The sequence below is a fragment of the Lutjanus erythropterus genome, chromosome 23 (assembly GCF_056507025.1).
Source record: "Lutjanus erythropterus isolate fLutEry1 chromosome 23, fLutEry1.hap2, whole genome shotgun sequence".
NCBI lineage: Eukaryota > Metazoa > Chordata > Actinopteri > Lutjaniformes > Lutjanidae > Lutjanus > Lutjanus erythropterus.
The window spans coordinates 3,928,916-3,949,506 of NC_139339.1; the positions used below are offsets into that span (position 1 = coordinate 3,928,916).

The 20,591-nt window shown below is 38.6% G+C and overlaps 3 protein-coding genes across 3 annotated transcripts; all 3 read left to right on the forward strand.

Annotated features, from left to right (window-relative positions):
* Nucleotides 1–404: 404 nt before the first annotated feature.
* LOC146305420 (uncharacterized) lies at nt 405–8,399 on the forward strand. Its single transcript, XM_084712262.1, has 12 exons — nt 405–1,207; nt 2,776–2,960; nt 3,147–3,284; nt 3,694–3,835; nt 4,276–4,453; nt 4,692–4,833; nt 5,939–6,082; nt 6,332–6,384; nt 6,496–6,639; nt 6,926–7,005; nt 7,771–7,906; nt 7,945–8,399. The coding sequence occupies exons 1-11, from the start codon at nt 1,085–1,087 to the stop codon at nt 7,879–7,881; spliced, it is 1,440 nt and encodes a 479-aa protein (XP_084568388.1). The 5' UTR covers nt 405–1,084; the 3' UTR covers nt 7,882–7,906; nt 7,945–8,399.
* A 2,531-nt stretch (nt 8,400–10,930) lies between these two features.
* On the forward strand, nt 10,931–14,576 carry LOC146305421 (uncharacterized). The gene is made up of 8 exons (XM_084713092.1): nt 10,931–11,097; nt 11,616–11,724; nt 11,999–12,164; nt 12,342–12,483; nt 12,910–13,053; nt 13,264–13,316; nt 13,426–13,474; nt 13,583–14,576. Exons 1-8 carry the CDS (start codon nt 10,931–10,933, stop codon nt 13,626–13,628), a joined length of 876 nt encoding a protein of 291 aa, XP_084569218.1. The 3' UTR covers nt 13,629–14,576.
* Nucleotides 14,577–17,624: 3,048 nt separating this feature from the next.
* On the forward strand, nt 17,625–20,285 carry LOC146305422 (uncharacterized; the record flags this gene model as incomplete). Its single annotated transcript, XM_084713093.1, has 7 exons — nt 17,625–17,917; nt 18,413–18,557; nt 18,835–19,000; nt 19,179–19,320; nt 19,538–19,681; nt 19,921–19,973; nt 20,083–20,285. Coding segments are annotated over exons 1-7 (1,020 nt in total), but the record flags the coding sequence as incomplete, so codon positions are not given.
* Nucleotides 20,286–20,591: the final 306 nt, after the last annotated feature.

The following is a 20,591-nucleotide window of genomic DNA, read 5'->3' on the forward strand; positions in this document are numbered from 1 at the left end:
ATCAAGACATACAAGAAATTAATCTGTACTCAACAAATATGATGGAAACATTTAAAACAACTTTCCAAAAGTTAAATGCATAATTATATTTTAATATACCTTTTTATTAATAAATACAAGATATAAATCCGTACTCAACAGAATATAATGGGTCTGTACTCAACTAATTTGATAGAAATTTATGCTTAAAACAAATTTCCACTAATTACACATAAATCTATTTCAAATATACCTTTATTTATGTAATTCTCAGGATTTGTTCCCACGTCTTCATGAATTCAGGGTCAAAGGGTTATACAAGACATAACAAGATGAAAATGGCAAAGGAGATGAAACAAGACAAAAACAGTGTAATAATACCTAATAGTGTTTGACACCTTAAACATACCTAATAGTGTTTGACACCTTAAACATTTTCCAGACACTGTTTCTTGGCAGACATACTAAGGAAACTGGATTTTCTGGATAAACTTTCATTTCACACGTCAGCCCTTGTGTATGTATATATTTTTTCTTTCAGCGCAGTGTCATTTCCTCCGTCACGCTCTAAAAAACCAGATGATCCACTTGTCGGATTTGTTCTGAGACAGTGATGTCTGGTTTTTTACACGAGCGTCCGCCCATGCAGGTGTAGTGTTCATTGTTGGGGCACAAATTCCAAAGAAAACTCATCAGATAAACTGCATTATCACACCAAACAGTGTCTTATCTTAATCATCTTTCTTTGATCCACAACATGTTTGATGGGCAACTATAAGAACTTTACAGGAAATCCAAATGTAATGCAGTTGATTTGTAGAAAAAATAACATGTTTGATGAAGGTTTGAATGAAAGACAACAAGACATTAATCTTGTTTCTGCACCACTGACTAATGATTAAGATATCTGCATTCACTGCACTCAGTGATGTACCAACTCTGATCACAAACACAAGAAACACTTCCTCATACCAGACGGTTTCCTGGTTATTTTTAGTTTGAATTCAGAGGACAGAAAAAAGGCACATGTGCCAAAGAGGCCGTCTTTGGATGAACATGTGTTGGTATAAATTGACTGTCTTGGTGAAGAGAGACAAACACGTCCATGATGTCTCTGCTGCTGCTGCTGCTGCTGCTGCTGCTGGTCTGCAGCTCCCAGGCGAGTCATTTCTACGGGACAGTGATGACCTACTACCCCAAAAACACTGACGCAAGTGGATCTGTCACGGTATGTATAGTTTCACTCCAGTATTCAGATCCTTTACAAGTAAAAACACTATCTCACTGTAAAAATACTCTGTTGCAAGTAAAAGAACTACAACAAAAATCTCATTGAGTTAAAGTATTATAATTAGGACAGTGTACTTAAAGTATCAAAAGTAAAATGCAGAAAACTGACTGTTATACTGTTTTCTTTTATATAATCTGATTGTTATCAGAGTACACATAAAAGTACACACATTAAATTTACTCAAGTAAAGAGAACCGATGCTTGTGTTAAAAAAGTACAAGCACTGAAATGTATACAAAGTATACAAGTAAAACAAAGTAGCTGCCTTTTACACCAGTTTAGATTTTTGTCTTGTTGTGTCTTTGACATCTTAGTTTCTCTTTCATTGTTTTTCATCTTGTTATGTCTTTTATGTCTTGCCAAGTTTTTTACATTGTTTGTCTGATTATGTTGGTTTTAGTCTCGTTACGTCTTTTTCATCTTGTTATGTCTTTTATGCCATTTTTCATTTTGTTACTTTTTTCATCTTTTTATGTTGTCATTTTGTCTTTTTCGTCTCGTCACATTGTTTTTAAGTCTTGTTACGTCTTTTACATTGTTTTTCATGTTATTAAGTTGCTTTTCGTCTTCTTACATCTTTTTTGGTCTTGTTCTTTTACGTTGTTTTTCATCTTTTTATCTTGTTTTTTGTCTTGTTACACTTTTTTTTGTCTTGTTATGTCTTTAACACCATTTTCCTTCCCACCTTTGATTATATGCATTAACCTATAAGAACAATTTTACTGTTGTAGTTGGTTGAGGTGAAGCTGATCTGACTGCAAGTAAGTGATTTGATTATGAATTAGATTTTTTTTGTTTTGTTTGTAAAATGTCAGAAAATATTGACATTCTTACCATATTTTTGTCACCCAAACCTCAAAATTATTGACAGTAAATTTAAATTATTAAAAGATTTACAAGTAAAAGCAGCAAATCCTCACATTTGAGAAGCTGGAACCACAAAATGTTCTACGTGTATGAATTGTTAGGTACAGTTGTTTATAACAAAGCAACATCTTTTATAAAATCTTTTCCATGTAAAATTCTTAATCTGTAAAGTAATAATGTCAAATAAATATAGAGAAATAAAAAGTATAATATGTTACTCTGAATTGTAGTGAAAAAAAAGTAAAGAAGAAATACTGAGGTAAAATACAAATACCACAGATTTGTACTTAAGCCCAGTAAATAAATGTTTTTAGTTACATTCCACCTCTGCTTTCTCATACAACTTATTCACTTTCTGAAATTCAGCATCAGTTTTTCTATGATGTTGGTGATACAGTAGAAAGTGTGGTAAATGCTGTATTTTAAGTTCTTAAAAGTCCTAAGAACAATCCAAGAAAACAAGATTCAAAGAACAAAATGAGGAAACCTGGACACTGAGTCTTGTGTGTCAGCAGGATCACAGACAAATGTATGTCTTCAAAAGAAGCAACTAGAAATCTATCAGCACAATTAAGAACCTTTTTGTATCATGGATGTTTTCATAAATGCAGTAACACGTCTTTATTATAATATTGCAGGTGGTCCTTCGTCACAAGCAGAACTTCCACACCTGTGTAGCTGACACATGGACCTGCCTCAGCGGGAACTGTGGGACTGAGGTCTCCTCGCGTCACAAGGTGGACTCGGAGAGCGCCGGAGATTGGTGTCAGATTGAGGGAATCATGACTCGACGGGTTCCCAGCAACGCGCCATTTCAGCTGGTGTGAGTTCACCATGACAATGCAAAAAAAGAAATTTAACCAAAGGCCAAAAATGTCATTTTCAAACAGTCACTGAAGGGTTTCATAAAATGTCAGTAGCTCAACTGAACTCTGAAATTTACAACCCCTACAACATGAGTACATTTAGATTCTGTGCTGTACAATAAAAACTGACTCTCCCACTGAAGGTTGGATGGTAATGCCTGGATTAGTAACACACATGGCATTGGACGGTGGAGAGCTGTGACTTTGGTGGAGCTGAGGAACCGGTCTGACACCGGCCAAGCCAACAGATCACCCCAGACCACCATGCTGCCAGCTGTCAGGTAAGCGTACCTACTGCTTCTGACTTTCTGTAAGAATGTAGTCAAACAACTTTGCGTGTCGTCCTTATCAGCACCTTTATCACCTCATGAGGCTCAAAAAAGCCTGCCCAGCTTTTTAAACAGTTAAAAATTAATTTGCCACCATATTCACCACGTAAAAATGTATAATGATGTATATAAAAAGTATAAAAGTGCTTTTGTAAGAAAAGGAAACATCATTGAGGAAGAAGTGTCAGGTTGCATGCAGAATGCCATTTACCAGACTGTCATTTTGCATTAATAGATACCATTGTTTAGAGAAGACAGTCCAACTCTTACCTGTCTGACTCACACCTGACTTACATGGAAACTACTGCAGGGGGTTGTGCAATGCCAAAATACCCCATCAGTCTCTCTTTCTGTCTTTCAGAGTTCCTTCAAACTGTGGGAGAAATTTCAGCCTGTTGACGTTTGATCCCGACGGAGATGAGGTTAAATGCAGATACGCAAATATATCGCTGTCAGAGTGTGCCTCCCCCTGTTCACAGCCGTCTGTTCTCAATCTCTCATCGGTGAGTCGCCAAAGTCCACGTGAAAGAAACTTTTATTTAATCCAAATCCAATCCTAATTTATTGATAAAGCACATTTAAAGACTGCAACATCTGGCTGAAGAGCTGCACAATCAAAATATAGTAAAGAAAGAGGGTTTTATCTAGAACACTGTCTGGGAGTTCAACCAAGAACAATTTTTATATTTCAAAGGTTTTGTCAAGAGCACACTTCTGAGCTTCTACTGCGAGCCTTTTTATATTACAAGTGGTTTTTCTCCAAAAAAGGGTTCTTCAGAAGCAGATTGTTCTGGGATTAACCGTTTTGAAACATATTTGTAAGAGTGCAGCTTTTCAGACTAAATTCTGTTCCAGATTGAATCTATAGTCGTTCGTTTCATCCCCTGACAGAAAACTTGGCTTTGGCTATTTTGACCTCATGTTCCTTGTCGTTCTCTTGCAGTCTTGTTCTCTGTCGTTCGGTTCCACCAGCAGCAGTAATCAGGGTGCGTACATTGTACAGATGGTGATGGAGGACTTTCCCAGACAGAGTATCACCCTGACTCAAACTAACGGTTCGCAGGAGGTGAAAACTACCAGTGACGCCATCAGTAAACTACCCGTCCAGTTTGCTATAAGGGGTAAGATTCATTGCTTTGGCAGCCTGGACCTGAAGGTTGGGTTGATCCTCAGTGACTGAAAGAGCTCTATTTTACACTGATCTACAGCGCAAGTGGAAAGCGATTTAATTTATTCAAGGTCCAAATCCACCTTTGCAATCTAGCGCCAATAGAACCCACCCAGAGGGTTCTATTGAGAACCTTTTTTTATATTCCAATGGTTTTCCTCAGAAATATTTATTTTTCTTTGTTGTTCCAGTGGATCCTGTGGTGCCATCCTGCACAGAGGGACTGTATCTGCCAAAGTTTCTACCTCCAACTCCAGCCAACAAAGCTCGACTCTACACTGCTGTTAATCAGACCCTGGAAATCAGCATCAACGCAGAAGCAAATAACTCCACGTAAGTCAAAAGTTAAACAAATTTCAGAGAGCTTGGGTACGAGGGGTTAACAATGCCCTGGTATTGCTGGCATTTACTTTGATAACAAAACTCTACTTTGTTTGCTATCTAGTCAAAAAGTAAACAAAACTGTTATTCTGTTTGCTAGCTAGCTAAAAAGTTGGTTTGTTAGCCTACTCATGAGGGCTCAGCAGAAAATTATGTTTCTCAAACCGTCTCAAAAAGGCAGCCATTTTTAAAAGTTAAACCACTTGAAGTTTAAAGTTAGTACTGGAACACGTTTTAAATTTGAGTTTAAAGTTTTGATGCCAGTGTTTAGAGCAGCTATTCCCAAACTCAGGAATGTCACCGTCCAATTTGAAATATCAACATAACTCTGATCAACACATGAGACTAATTGCACCAATAATAAGGCTTAAGGTTTGTTTCCTGTTAATAAGACAGGTCACTGAATACGTTGTAACACCAGTTAAACTAGATCAAATAAATGAAGACTAACCCACAATGGACTGGTGGCACAGCCAACATCATACCAGAAAACTCACAGGTGTGTTAATGACTCCTGCATTCTAGTGGGAGGAGATCCTCCTGCTGTGCACGATGTCACTGTCACTGGGGAACCTGATGGAACTGAATCACTGAATTACTTACAGTCCACCTGTGTTTTTCCTGCTCTGACAAATTAAACTGTCTGCTGTGCAACTGGTCCATTTAAATCCCGACAGTGGGCTGCAGTCCACACTTCAGGAATCACTGATATGGAATAAAAACTACACTCAAGTTTGAAGAGAGATTACATTTTTTCTTAACTGAAGCAAGTTTTAAAGTTTGGTGCAACATAAATCAACGTTTAACCACGATTTACTTGGGTTTAAAAATTAATCCTTGTAGGTGCAACCCAGCCTTAGAGTCGGCTGACTGAAAAAAACAATCAGCTGCACATCTGAGTCACCAATTAACAACCAACCGTACAAGAACTTCCATGATGGAAACAAAGTGAAAGCTGAATCAGATGTCAGGCGTCACGCCATCACAGAAAACAATTTTGCTTTTGTAAATTCTAATTAACTTGCCAAGCCTTTTTTTTCCCTTTTGTTTGTTGAAGGATCTCTGAGCTGCTGTTCAGCGGGCCATACAACACAAACGAGACAACATCAGGAGCAGGGCGGTTCATCCTGAGATGGACGCCGTCTGAGAACGAAGACGGAGAAAGCCAGCCCATCTGTTTTGTCGTCCAGGCAGTTTCCAAGTCAGTCACTCATAACGATTACCCCATAGCAACGCACATGACAAAACTATATAAATACCTAAAGTTAAAAACTAAATTGTTGTTGTTGAGTTGTTTTGGATTTGGGGTTTGTGATACTTGTTGTGTGCTGTGTGTGTATGTTGATGTATATTACTTGTACACATTGTGATAACAAATGTCCCTTTTGTGCGTGAAAGGCTTTCTAATGTATCTTGGAACATGATTGTATGTATTTATATACTTCTGCAGTTCAGTCAAATATCACTCAGAGCTACGCTGTGTCATTGTGAGTGTTGGAAACTGTGAGTTTTTAAATCTTCCTTGTTTTTTTTATGCATTAAATTCCATTGCTGATTTCCAGGTTCGGTTAAGTTTACTTGTTATCCAACTTTTATTTTCACTTCTATTAACAGACTCATCACCATCCATTATTAACGCCACCACCACCACGCCTACAACCACTGTTGCCTCGACAACGACGCCAGAGGCCACAACAAACATCACCACACCTGCGGACACCACAGTCTCGCCGACACCTTTTGACATCTTAAACCAAAGTGAGTGTGCTGATACAGTGCCAGTTCTTTCTTAATGGACATAATCGGAGCTAAGTGAAAGATGGCATGACCTTCAATATTTAATTAACTGGACTGACTAGTAGTGATTTATTAATTAATTATTTTCACGTGGTCTGTAGTGCTGTTTATCCATCTAGATACTTCTGGTGTGAGCGGTATAGATTTGTTTTGTTTTTTTTACTATGTAATGGGACTAAATGACACTGTGCTGCAAGACTCAGTGCCATCTGTCCTGCATTATAATGTTGTTTCACTGTGTTTATAGTTGTCATAGGTCTGAGAATGAGGATTTCTTCTTCGTCTCCACTGACTGAGGAAGTCATCAGGAATACTGTCATCCAACAGGTCAGTCTCTTCTTATTTGATCAGAGGGTTAATGCATCTGATAGGAGAGGCAGCAGCTGAATGAAGGAATAAATCACAGAATTTGGGGCGTCACATACATGTGATTTAATGCCGGCAATATGTTTCTTTATTTGTGTAGAAGATAAAACGCGTGTTTTATTCTTAAATCATCAACACTGAAGGAGTGGAAGAGAGGAATGAAGGGTTCAAGGGATGAAGGGGTCGAGGAGAGGGATGGAGGATCTGAGGTATAGTCTAATGATTAAATAAAAGAAATAATATATAGGCCCGAATGCTGCTCAATACAAATCAACTGCCATTTGTCTACCTGTTGTTTTCAGTGCACCGTCATGGTGTTTGGGTCCATAGTTCTGTCTAGCTCCACCCTGGTGCTGCTCACATCTGTGGAAGCTCTAGAAAAAATTACCTCCTGCTGAAGATAAAAGAATCTTGTTATGATTCAGCCGGTTTAAATTCATGGAATGAGGAAACTTGTACAAGTACAAGTGTTGCGGTGCTTTAAACAGAGATTTAGGAAGCAGCCAGTTGCAGTCAATCATATTTCAGAGCTGACAGATGTAATTAACTTGATATGTGCTCACGGCATGTTGTCAGTCCCACAAGACAGTGACATTCAAGAATGACTCTGGTTTGTTGGTGAACTATTAGGCTTTGATTTGTTCTCCCACTTCACACAGAATCATTAAATCTATCTGAGAAAACAGTGACCATATCTCAGCACCACGATGTGTTTTTCTCCTCCAGCTCAAAGGTGAACTGGTGAGACACGGGGTGCCGTCAGACAGCACTCTACGCCTCGTGAGCAGCGTCCAGCTGGGACCAACAACCACAGCGACCCCTGCTGTTTCAACGTGAACATCGATCGACCCCTGGAGGGAAAGTTTGTTTTCAGTAGCCTGACAAATTTAAAACTGCAAGGTCGTTTCCACCCAGTAAAGCATTTTATCACTAGAGGCCGTGATGATGAACTGATAACTCTGTGTGCACTTTACATGGTCGTATATCATTCTTTATTTTGTAATTGTAATCCCTTTAATAAATAAAGGGACACTCTTTTTTTCAATCTCTGATTGTAATGGAATACATTTACCTTTTTGTATCTTTGACGATGTCACACAGAGCCACAGATACTTTGTTTTTACACAGGAGGGCAAAGTCATGACGTGCCTACTCTTTTGATTGGCTTATCCTGATATTCAGTCACTCCTCATGCCTAAATCTAACCAACCAACCAACCAAGGCAACAAGTACCAGCCAATCAGAGGCAGAGTAGGGCGGGTCATGACTTTGCCCACCCTGGAAATATGGTTTCTGTAGTTCTATGTGAAATACCCATAGTTCAATGCTTAATAAATGTCTAATTTTCAAGATTTAATTTCATCATATCCTTTTATTGTGATGAGTCCAAGATGCATCTGTGCAATAATCCTGCTGTTTAATCAGCATCTCCTCACCTGTCAGGTGGATTGTCTTGACAATGGAGAGGTGCTCACTAACATGGATTTTATTAAACTAAGTTTGAGAAAAATAAATCTTTTTTTGTACTGTGACTGTATATTTCATTAGTCTGAGGATAGTTTGAGTTTGAAAAATAAAATACACTTTATAATCATCCTCTCTGACTGTATTTCAAATTATAATGTAATGTAAATTGACAAATAAAGCTTCTCATCATTCAATAATCCATTATCACCTGCTGTCAGGTGTATTGACTGTACATCTGCACATGCAGGTTTATGAAGTCTCTGTCCAGGAAGACATCCTCACTTCTTCTGTCCTCTTCACCTTCTCCTCCTGCTGCAGTCGTCTTTGCTGTTATGAGTCGTGTTTTTTTTTGGTTTTTTTTTAAAGTCATTTTCATATCAAGATGTTTCTTCTTTATTGCGGTGACAGTCCGACCCTCAGGTAATGTGGCATTAACAGCACTTCCTTTTTCCACTGTACACTATTGACAGTTATCGACTGCCTGGAATTCTGTGTTTATTGGCCCCAAATAACCAAAGTACTGATTGAATATTCATTGTTCACACATCATATTACTTTTATATATGTTCTACCTCATGTCACTGATGTCACAATATTTCCTGGTTGATCTTTATCTCATAATTATGAACACTTCCTTGTTCATTGTTCATTGTGTGACCTAAAAAAGTTTTATTTTGCATACGACTTGCATAGACAAACAGACAAACAGACAGAGGAGAGGAGTGTGTGTGTTAGTGTTTGTGTTAGTTTACTGTCTGTGTGTACAGAGACTGTTCATGATGTCTCTCTCTCTGCTGCTGCTGTTGATGCTGTTTACATGCAGCTGCCAGGCGACTGATTACTTTGGGACAGTGATGACTGTTTATCCAAAACAGCCGACCAACAGTAGATCAGTCACGGTATGTATATCTGTATCTCTGTATGGGATAAAAAGAAGCGTTGCAAGATTGAACCTCAGTCTTGTATAATGGTTTTATTGGCTAAAGAAAATTCTGATCTCTGCAAAAGTTATTTTGAATTTGTAGTTTTCCTTCTTCACAGCTGCAGCACTCTTTTTACAGTGTTTCTCCAACAAATTTTCAGAGTTTTAAATTTGTCACTGTTCTCACACTGTATCATGTTGTTTTCCAGGTTTGAAACCTTGTAAATGGTGATCAGAAAACTGGTGATTTCTAAAAGTTGGATTTAGCAATAATCAAGTTCATTGAAGAAATGTAATGTGCAGACTTGACTCAGTCTAACAGTCTAACAATGTAATGTCTTTTTTAACTTGCCAGTAATGTTGCTGGCTAGTCTTTTATATTTACTTGCTCCTGATGGCACTTTCTTTTAATTTGGGCAAACAAACATGTCTATATTGATTCAACAATCAATTTAACTTGGACTTCCTGAACAGAGATTAGTTTTATAAGGTGCAACAGAGTTCTGTTTAATTTTAAATCTGAAGTTACTCATTTCACACCTGCTAAACTCTGATTAGAACTGATCTCAGATCATCTCTGTTGGTGCAACACAGTCTGAGAGTTGACACATACAGCGTATAGCATGGTGGTTTCCTAAGGCAAACTGAGACGGCACAATAAAAAGATAACTTATATTGACAGATATTGCAGCTGAGTCACAATTTTGGTAGGAATGATCATTTTTGCATTTTGTTTTCACTGAAACAACAAATGAGTCATCTCTGTAGCACCACACTGCTTCATTTATGATGGTACGTTGTGACACATTTTACCTTCATCAACAAACATTAAAAACATTTAACTGGTGAAACAAGGATCACATTTTATTTTGAAGTGCTTCCTGGAAACATGATGACTTTGTCAGTAAGTTTAGCTTTCAGAAAGACAGAAATGGCTCCTGAAGTTTAAACCCTATTTCATATCAGTCAGCACTGTTTGCCTACAAACTTCTCCAACCAGCTGTTCTTGTATTGTGGATGTTGTGGTTTTATCACTGCAGGTGGTCCTTCGCTACAAACTGAACTTCCGTACCTGCACACAAAGTGGTACGTGGGAGTGCCTTAATGAGAATTGTGGGAATGAGAGTTCTGTAGAGCTTCACAAGGTTTACAATGAGAGCAGTGGAGAGTGGTGTCAGAGAGAAGGAATCGTGACTCTGCAGCTTCCTGTCAGCGATTTGGGTCTGTCTCTGCTGTAAGTGCACCTTGTACTGCAATAATCATCTCTCAGTTTTTGTTCATGGTAACATGTTTAATCCAGTTTATTTGTCATGTACTTCGTCATACAAGTGAAAGATTTAGTGAAACACATTCTGTGCAGCAGCTGAGGATCAACCCAGTTCTGAGCCAGTCCTTTGTTCAGGGGCTCTGAAAGTAGAATTGATCTCATGCATTTTTCTGCATTTTATCCTCCTTGTTTCTCCTCATTCCCCTCAACTGATCTGTCATGATTTAAGAATGGACTCTGTCATGAACTTCCACCACAGGTTACGTGGTGGCAACTGGATAAATAACATAAATGGCATCACACAGTGGTTTGCTTTTACTGGGATGCTGCTAGGGACCCGGTCTGACACCGGCCAAGCCAACAGACCACCACAGACCACCATACTGCCAGTTGTGAGGTAAGTCTAGATCCATTCAATAGCAACAAATGCTGCCACCAAACACCAGAGAATAAAAATACTTTGATATTATACTTAAACAGAGTTTCAAGCTGTCCTTACTTTAACTGCTGACATTTGAACATAAATATTTATAGTTTCTATTCTTTATATTTTCATAAACTCATTATTTCTGTTTAATGCATTTGAGGGGATTCATGAATTATTTTCATTTAGTTTCATTTAGCTTCTTCTTTTCGATTAATTTATTTCTCTAAACATTTAGATGTTGATAGAGTCAGATGAGATCATGTTTTTACATGAACTTCTGTGTTGCTCACATTCCTGACCCAGGCTTCAAACAAACAGGTGATCTCCAGAGCAAGAAGACATGTTAAGTGTTTGTGAGGAGCTGATTCTTATAAATGTGTAAATGAGCTGAACACCATGTGAGCTGGACAGAACATGTGGTTCCTGTGTCTAGTCAGGAAGATTTTGATGAAACACCTGCTGAAGCTGTTTCTGTTTCTCTTTCTTAGAGTTCCTTCAAACTGTCAGAGAGATTTCAGCCTGTTGATGTTTGATCCTGATGGAGACGAGGTTAAATGTCTCTACAGCACACCACCGTCTGTTCTCAACGGCTCATCAGTGAGTAGCAGCAGTTTGACAAAACACAACATTTTCATGATTTTGACCTCGTCCAGCTCCACCACCAACTTTAGAACTTTATCCTCTGATTTGGGTGGGTTCAAACTGGATCATACTTTACAGACAGATAGTTTTACTAGTTGCAGACGCAGTTGGTAATGACAAGACTTATTTACAGCTTTATTGCAGGATCTCTGATTTTAAAGGGACGCTGACTTGCATTTTATCACAAGAAAATTTTGCCTTGTCTTCCTTATTTTTTATCATTTTGCAGTCTTGTTCGCTGTCATTCAGCTCCACCAGCAGCAGCAATGAAGGTCCATACGCTGTACAGCTGGTGATGTGGGACTTTCCCAAACAGAATATCACCCTGAATCAAACTATCCCATTAACTCCCAACAGCGCTCTCAGTTATGTACCTGTCCAGTTTGTTTTTAAAGGTAAGACATTGTGACAGGCTGGTCTTACAGCTACATTTAAGCTTCACTGAAGTTTGAATCTCTTTTGCTGAGTTGATCTCAGGTGAGTGGAGACCATCAGTTTTTGGAGATCATGTTATTTAGGTTAGCTGCTAACCATGAAAGGGTCAAGGTTTATGTTTGTCTTTGTTGTTCCAGTGGATCCTGTGGTGCCGTCCTGCACAGAGGGACTCTATCTGCCCAAGTTTCTGCCTCCAACCCCAGCCAACAGAGCTCGGCTCTACACCCCTGTCCATCAGACCCTGGAAATCAGCGTCAATGCAGAAGCAAAGAATTCCATGTAAGTCAAAACATTTTGGATATTAACTCAGATGCAAACACATCCATGCAAAGTTAATTTCCTTCCATCCAGTTTTTCTTTTGTATGAGTAAAAGCTGCTAATTCATTTGAGTCAATAAACATAACCAGTCATACAACAGTTGTCAGAATAGAAACTACAAACCCCAATTCCAAAATAATAGGGACTTTGTGTAAAACACCAATAAAAACAGGATGCAATGATTTGCAAAAAAATTTTTCAACCTATATTCAGTTGAATACCATACCATTTTTAGGAGACAGGTCTGGACTGCAGGCAGGCAAGTCGAGGACTCGACTCTTTGTTGGAACGTGCAGAATGTGTCTTGGCATCGTCTCGCTGAAATAAGCAGGAACGACCCTGAAAAATCTGCTAAATCTGTATGTTTTCTCCTTTGTCTGTTAAAGGATCTCTGAGCTGCTGTTCAGTGGGCCGTACAACGTAAACCAGACCACATCAGGAGCAGGACAGTTCATCCTGAGATGGACGCCCTCTGAGGACCAAGATGGAGAGAGCTACCCCATCTGCTTTGTGGCCCAAGCAGTTAATAAGTCAGTACTTTGTCTTCAGAAGTGGAAATACTTTGGAACTATTTACATTAAAACTACATTTTAATGATGAAAGACAGCTGTTTTAGCAGTAAAGGTTTTCCTTAATTACCTGAAAACAGAATGAGTGAGTCTTACAAGTTCAGGAAGCAGAATTATTTGGTTTAATTTTGTGTTAAATTTTGTAACTAATGTCTTGATTTATTTCCACAGTTCAGACAAATATCAGTCTGAGCTACGATGTGTCGTTGTGACTGTTGGAAACGGTGAGTAGAACACTTCCTGGTATAATTCATGGTTTAAATTCCATTACTGATTTCCAGGACTGACAAAGTTCACTTCTGATCTATTTTTCATATTCACTTCTGTTTACAGAGCCAGCTGTACCTTCAACAGCACCACCTACTACAACTGTTATGACCCTGTGGGTAATTTGTGTCATTTCTGCTGCAGTGTCCTCTCTCTTCTCAGTGTGTGAGCGATCTCTCTCTCTCTCTCTCTCTCCTGAGTGATTTGTTTAAATTGTGAACAGGTGGTGCCCAGCGATTGGCTTACTCAGCCTGATTGCTGCCGTGTGATTGGTCATTGGGAGGGTCCCCGGACTATTCGGACCTTCAGCTGGCAGCACTCTGTCTCCTGCAGCCTTTCCACCTCAGGAATGTGGCAACATTTTCTTGTGGTTTGTTTTTTGTCATGTGTAAGCCGAGTAGAAGATTTATGCTAAGGTAGTTTGTTGTGCTCTGCAAATTTTGGAGGAATGTTGAGATTTCGGATAGACTAAGTTACAACTTCCACTTTGTAAATACCTGTAAATACTAGGGATGCACCTATCGACCGGCCAGAAATCAGAAGCAGACAGTTTTCAGTATGATCAACCCTCACTGGTGACCCTTAAAAAAATCACAAATCGGAATCGGCCAAGAAAATTGAAATCGGTGCATCTCTAGTAAATACTAGCAGTTTGTAGGATGAAGAAGTCTCTCTTTTTTCTGTTTTTGCAGTCAGGTTAGTGATTTATCATTTATTTATACATTGTTTTGTATCAGGGAAGTCAGGGTTAATTTAGAGACGTTTGTTGTTTTGGACTGTTTTCTCTCTCTGAATTAAAATAAAACTGCTCAGTTTGATCTTACTTATTTTGCTGGCGTTTCTTGGAGTGGAAATAAACTCTGATTTACTTGAATGAGCAGAAATCGTTTAGCTGACGTCGCTGTGCTGGCGGATGAATTTGCTTTGACACAACAAAAGCATCTTCTCTCCACCTGTTTGTCTTGATCCACTACCCACTGACCAAAACATTTGATCCACTAAAAGTAACTGCTGCAACCCCGTTGCTGCCTCTGCAGCCACTGAAACCCGTGAGAGTTTTTACTGCCATGAGCAGGGACACCTGATCGGCTCCTGTCCCACTCTTAAAAGAAAAGAGCCAGTTTAACCCAAATCAAACCATCCTTAGCTCATAACTCTTGCAAGTCCGGCCACTTAGGAATTTAAAAAACATGCAATTATGTTCTCTGTTTGCTGAATCTGACATGACATGTTCATACGAATATGGGAAATTTAAGATAAAGGTAGGAAAATGTTCTTGCATGAGGCCCAGTGTGATGACTGTTTGGATGCAAACACCTGAGGTTGTAAGAGTGTGAGTTGAAAAGTTGCAGAGTTGTTGAATCTGTTGAGAACCTGCAGGTGGAGCCATTACCAAAAGATTAACACATCAAACACCAACGCAGCCGTCACCACCGGGTCAGAACCATCTGATTACAAACTCAGCTGTTGTACATCTGATGCTTTACTGAGGCTCTCTGTAAAGAACTGGTCCGTCTACTGGAGTTATGTATGTTCATAACCAAAGCAGCGATGTTATGTCTGATAATGTCTCGTTCTCAACAAGGAGTTTACATGCAGTGACATCTGGACACTATCTGAGGTTTGGATCTGAAAAAACTGTTACCAATGAAAACATTTGATATCCAGGCTGATTTTATTCTTCTCTCATTGTTTGTTTCAAGGAAAGTGAAAATAAGAATCAAGTCCATGCAAGAACAACACAAAACATCGTAAAATTTATTTATTAGGTTAATGTTGGGCTGAAAGTAATGTTTATTTTCATAATTAATCTGTAAGTTAGTTGCTTGATTAATCAGTCAGTTGTTTGGTTCATAAAATGTTTTGAAAAATGGTGAAAAATGTTGATCTCTGTTTCCTATTATTCAGTTTACTGTCATAGATGAAAACAAACAAGAATATGTTCACATTTAAGAAGCTGAAATCAGATCATTTTGACATTTTATTTTTTAAATGATGAAGCGGTTATAAGGAAAACATAGCTGTAATACATTATAATCACCTACTGATGCATTATAGTTATGTTACAATACATTATAGTAGTGATTACAATGCATTATAGAATGGTTATAGTGTATTATAGCCATGAGAATTAGAGACAATCATTAGAACACACTATGATCAATGATGGAAAAGTCAGTGAGTGACCAGCAGTTATAAAGTTATTATAATTGCTGACCTTATAAGTCATTATAACCTGATTCAAAATGTGATTATTGTTATAAATAATCATATAATAACTTTGTAGCACTTATTTTAAAAAGCTCATGCTGCTTCACAAAATATATGAGAATAAAACAAACAAAAAAGTAAATACAATCCTCAGACCAGTAAACAAATTATTATGAATATTCATGAGCGCTTATAATTACAATTATACATTCCTGTTAGCACCTTATAACACGTTATAAGTATGTTTTACGCCGTGTTATGTCTGTTATGAGTGATATGCACTGAAGGACACACTCAGGAATCGTCTTTTCCGTTTCTATGACACTCAGATTCATAAAAACTAAACTAACGAACCTGTTCTGAAAACGTGAAGAGTAAAAAGTGCAGATATTTGTGTTAAAATGTCGGGAGAAAAAGTAAAAAGTTGTCAGAAAAAGAAATACTAAAGTAAAGTACAGACACTTGAAAAATCTAGTCTAAGTTGAATAAATAATTATTTGTTTCTTCCTTCCTCTGGCACTGGTCTGTTCTGCTTCATGTCACTGAGATTAAATACTGAAAATATTACTGGTTGATCTTTATCTCATAACTATGACAGAAGAACACTTCCTTGTTCATTGTTCATTGTGTGACCTAAAAGATTTTACTCAGGCAGACAGACAGAGGAGAGGAGTGTGTGTGTGTTAGTGTTTGTGTTAGTTTACTGTCTGTGTGTACAGAGACTGTTCATGATGTCTCTCTCTCTGCTGCTGCTGTTGATGCTGTTTACATGCAGCTGCCAGGCGACTGATTACTTTGGGACAGTGATGAGTTTTTATCCAAAACAGCCGACCAACAATGGATCAATCACGGTATGAATATCTGTATCTCTGTATGGGATAAAAAGAAGCTTTGCAAGATTGAACTTAAGTCTTGTATAATGGTTTGATTGGCTAAAGAAAATTCGAATCTCTGCATAAATAATTTTGTATTTGATTTTTCCTTCTTCACAGCTGCGCCACTCTTTTTTCAGTGTTTCTCCAACAAATCTTCAGTTTTAAATTTGTCACTGTTCTCACAGTGTATAATGTTGTTTTTTCCAGGTTTGAAACCTTGCTACTTTTTTAAAAGTTGGATTCAGCAATAATCAAGTTCATTGAAGAAATGTAATGGACAGACTGAATTCAATCGAGTCTAACAATGTAATGTTTTGTTGACATGCCAGTAATGTTGCTGGCTACTCTTTTATATTTACTTGCTCCTGACAGCACTTCAATTTGATTTTAATCAATTTACTTATTTTAACTTAGGCAAGCGAGCATGTCTATATTGATTCAACTCTATTTAAAATCAATTTATTTCAAATCAAATAAATTTTTTTTCACTGAAAAAATATAAAAGTGACGATAATGTGATTTTTGCTGAGGTCTGTACCAACCAAACATGATTTGTAGGTTGAGTCATCTCTGTAGCACCACACTGCTTCATTTATGATGGTATGTTGTGACACATTTTATCTTCATCAACAAACATTGAAAACATTTAACTGGTGAAACAAGGATCACATTTTATTTTGAAGTGCTTCCTGGAAACATGATGACTTTGTCAGTAAGTTAAGCTTTCAGAAAGACAGAAATGGCTCCTGAAGTTTAAACCCGATTTCATATCAGTCAGCACTGTTTGCCTACAAACTTCTCCAACCAGCTGTTCTTGTATTGTGGATGTTGTGGTTTTATCACTGCAGGTGGTCCTTCGCTACAAACTGAACTTCCGTACCTGCACACAAAGTGACACGTGGGAGTGCCGGGTTGGGAATTGTGGGAATGAAAGTTCTGTAGAGCTTCACAAGGTTTACAATGAGAGCAGTGGAGAGTGGTGTCAGAGAGAAGGAATCGTGACTCTGCAGCTTCCTGTCAGCGAGTCGGTTCTGTCTCTGCTGTAAGTGCACCTTGTACTGCAATAATCATCTCTTAGTTTTTGTTCATGGTAACTTGTTTAATCCAGTTTATTTGTCATGTACTTCGTCATACAAGTGAAAGATTTAGTGAAACACATTCTGTGCAGCAGCTGAGGATCAACCCAGTTCTGAGCCAGTCCTTTGTTCAGGGGCTCTGAAAGTAGAATTGATCTCATGCATTTTTCTGCATTTTATCCTCCTTGTTTCTCCTCATTCCCCTCAACTGATCTGTCATGATTTAAGAATGGACTCTCTCATGAACTTCCACCACAGGTTACGTGGTGGCAACTGGACAAATAACATAAATGGCATCACACAGTGGTTTGCTTTTACTGGGATGCTGCTAGGGACCCGGTCTGACACCAGCCAAACCAACAGACCACCACAGACCACCATACTGCCAGTTGTGAGGTAAGTCTAGATCCATTCAATACCAACAAATTAGAATAAAAATACTTTGTTATTATACTTAAACAGTTTCAAGCTCTTCTTACTTTCACTGCTGACATTTTAACATAAATATCTGTACTTTCTACTCCTTACATTTTCATAAACTCATTATTTTTGCTTGATGCATTTGAGGGAATTCATGGATTATTTTCATTTAGCTTCTTCTTTTCTATTCATTTCTTTGGACATCTCTAAACATTTAGATGTAGATAGAGTCAGATGAGATCATGTTTTTACGTGAACTTCTGTGTTGCTCACATTCCTGACCCAGGCTTCAAACAAACAGGTGATCTCCAGAGCAAGAAGACATGTTAAGTGTTTGTGAGGAGCTGATTCTTATAAATGTGTAAATGACCTGAACACCGTGTGAGCTGGACAGAACATGTGGTTCCTGTGTCTAGTCAGGAAGATTTTGATGAAACACCTGCTGAAGCTGTTTCTGTTTCTCTTTCTTAGAGTTCCTTCAAACTGTCAGAGAGATTTCAACCTGCTGGCGTTTGATCCTGATGGAGACGAGGTTAAATGTTTCTACCAAACAGGGTGTTTTATCCATGATCTACATCAAATCTGCACACTACCGTCTGTTCTCAATGGCTCATCAGTGAGTAGCAGCAGTTTGACAAAACACATCATTTTCATGAGCTTGACCTCGTCCAGCTCCACCACCAACTTTAGAACTTTATCCTCTGATTTGGGTGGGTTCAAACTGGATCATACTTTACAGACAGATAGTTTTACTAGTTGCAGAGACAGTTGGTAATGACAAGACTTATTTACAGCTTTATTGCAGGATCCCTGTTTTTAAAGGGACGCTGACTTGCATTTTATCACACCAAAGAAAATGTTGTCTTGTCTTCCTTATTTTTATCATTTTGCAGTCTTGTTCGCTGTCATTCAGCTCCACCAGCAGCAGCAATGAAGGTCCATATGCTGTACAGCTGGAGATGGGGGACTTTCCCAAACAGGATATCACCCTGAATCAAACTATCCAATTAACTCCCAACAGTGCTCTCAGTTTCGTACCTGTCCAATTTGTTTTTAAAGGTAAGACATTGTGACAGGCTGGTCTTACAGCTACATTTAAGCTACACTGAAGTTTGAATCTCTTTTGCTGAGTTGATCTCAGGTGAGTGGAGACCATCAGTTTTTTGGAGATCATGTTATTTAGGTTAGCTGCTAACCATTAAAGGCTCAAGGTTTATGTTTGTCTTTGTTGTTCCAGTGGATCCTGTGGTGCCGTCCTGCACAGAGGGACTCTATCTGCCCAAGTTTCTGCCTCCAACCCCAGCCAACAGAGCTCGGCTCTACACCCCTGTCCATCAGACCCTGGAAATCAGCGTCAACGCAGAAGCAAAGAATTCCACGTAAGTCAAAAGAAAACAAACAAAAACTTTTTGGATGTTGGATGTCAGATGCAAACACACTCATGCTAAGTTAAGAATAGTCTGGCAGGCAAGTCGAGGACTCGACTCTTTGTTGGAACACGTGCAGAATGTGTCTTGGCATCGTCTCGCTGAAATAAGCAGGAACGACCCTGAAAAATCTGCTAAATCTGTACGTTTTCTTCTTTGTCTGTTAAAGGATCTCTGAGCTGCTGTTCAGTGGGCCGTACAACGTAAACCAGACCACATCAGGAGCAGGACAGTTCGTCCTGAGATGGACGCCCTCTGAGGACCAAGATGGAGAGAGCTACCCCATCTGCTTTGTGGCCCAAGCAGTTAATAAGTCAGTACTTTGTCTTCAAAGTGGAAATACTTTGGAACTGTTTACATTAAAACTACAGTTTAATGATGAAAGACAGCTGTTTTAGCAGTAAAGGTTTTCCTTAATTACCTGAAACAGAATGAGTGAGTCTTACAAGTTCAGGAAGCAGAATTATTTGGTTTCATTTTGTGTTAAATTTTCTACTTTTTTCAAAAATGTTCGCCTCATTTTGTAACTAATGTCTTGATTTATTTCCACAGTTCGGACAAATATCAGTCTGAGCTACGATGTGTCGTTGTGACTGTTGGAAACAGTGAGTAGAACACTTCCTGGTATAATTCATGGTTTAAATTCCATTACTGATTTCCAGGACTGACAAAGTTTGACTGTAATCGATCTTTTAAATTCTCTTCTGTTTACAGACTCAACTGCAAACATTCAACCAACAGCTACACAACCAACCACAGCCAGCATCAATATGACGACCACACAAACTACAGCTGTACCTTCAACAGCACCACCTACTGCAACAGTGAATGAAAGTACTACACAACAGATGTCGACACCGAGTACAACACTACGTACAACTACACCAAGTACAACACCAAGTACAACAACACTGAATACAACTACACCAACTACAACTATCCCAAGTACAACTACCCCAAGTACAACTACACCACGTACAACTACACCACGTACAACTACACCACATACAACTACACCACGTACAACTACACCACATACAACTACACCAAGTACAACTACACCACGTACAACTACACCACATACAACTACACCACGTACAACTACACCACATACAACTACACCAAGTACAATTACACCACGTACAACTACACCACGTACAACTACACCACGTACAACTACACCACATACAACTACACCAAGTACAACTACACCACGTACAACT

Excerpts from the sequence above, each read along its gene's own strand:
- LOC146305420 (XM_084712262.1), top strand. The coding sequence starts at position 1,085 with ATGATGTCTCTGCTGCTGCTGCTGCTGCTGCTGCTGCTGGTCTGCAGC. Across the intron at positions 2,961-3,146 it reads AACGCGCCATTTCAGCTGGT|GTTGGATGGTAATGCCTGGA; the intron begins GTGAGTTCACCA and ends CTCCCACTGAAG. Across the intron at positions 6,083-6,331 it reads GTCGTCCAGGCAGTTTCCAA|TTCAGTCAAATATCACTCAG; the intron begins GTCAGTCACTCA and ends ATACTTCTGCAG.
- LOC146305421 (XM_084713092.1), top strand. The coding sequence starts at position 10,931 with ATGGACTCTGTCATGAACTTCCACCACAGGTTACGTGGTGGCAACTGG. Across the intron at positions 12,484-12,909 it reads GCAGAAGCAAAGAATTCCAT|GATCTCTGAGCTGCTGTTCA; the intron begins GTAAGTCAAAAC and ends TGTCTGTTAAAG. Across the intron at positions 13,317-13,425 it reads CGTTGTGACTGTTGGAAACG|AGCCAGCTGTACCTTCAACA; the intron begins GTGAGTAGAACA and ends TTCTGTTTACAG.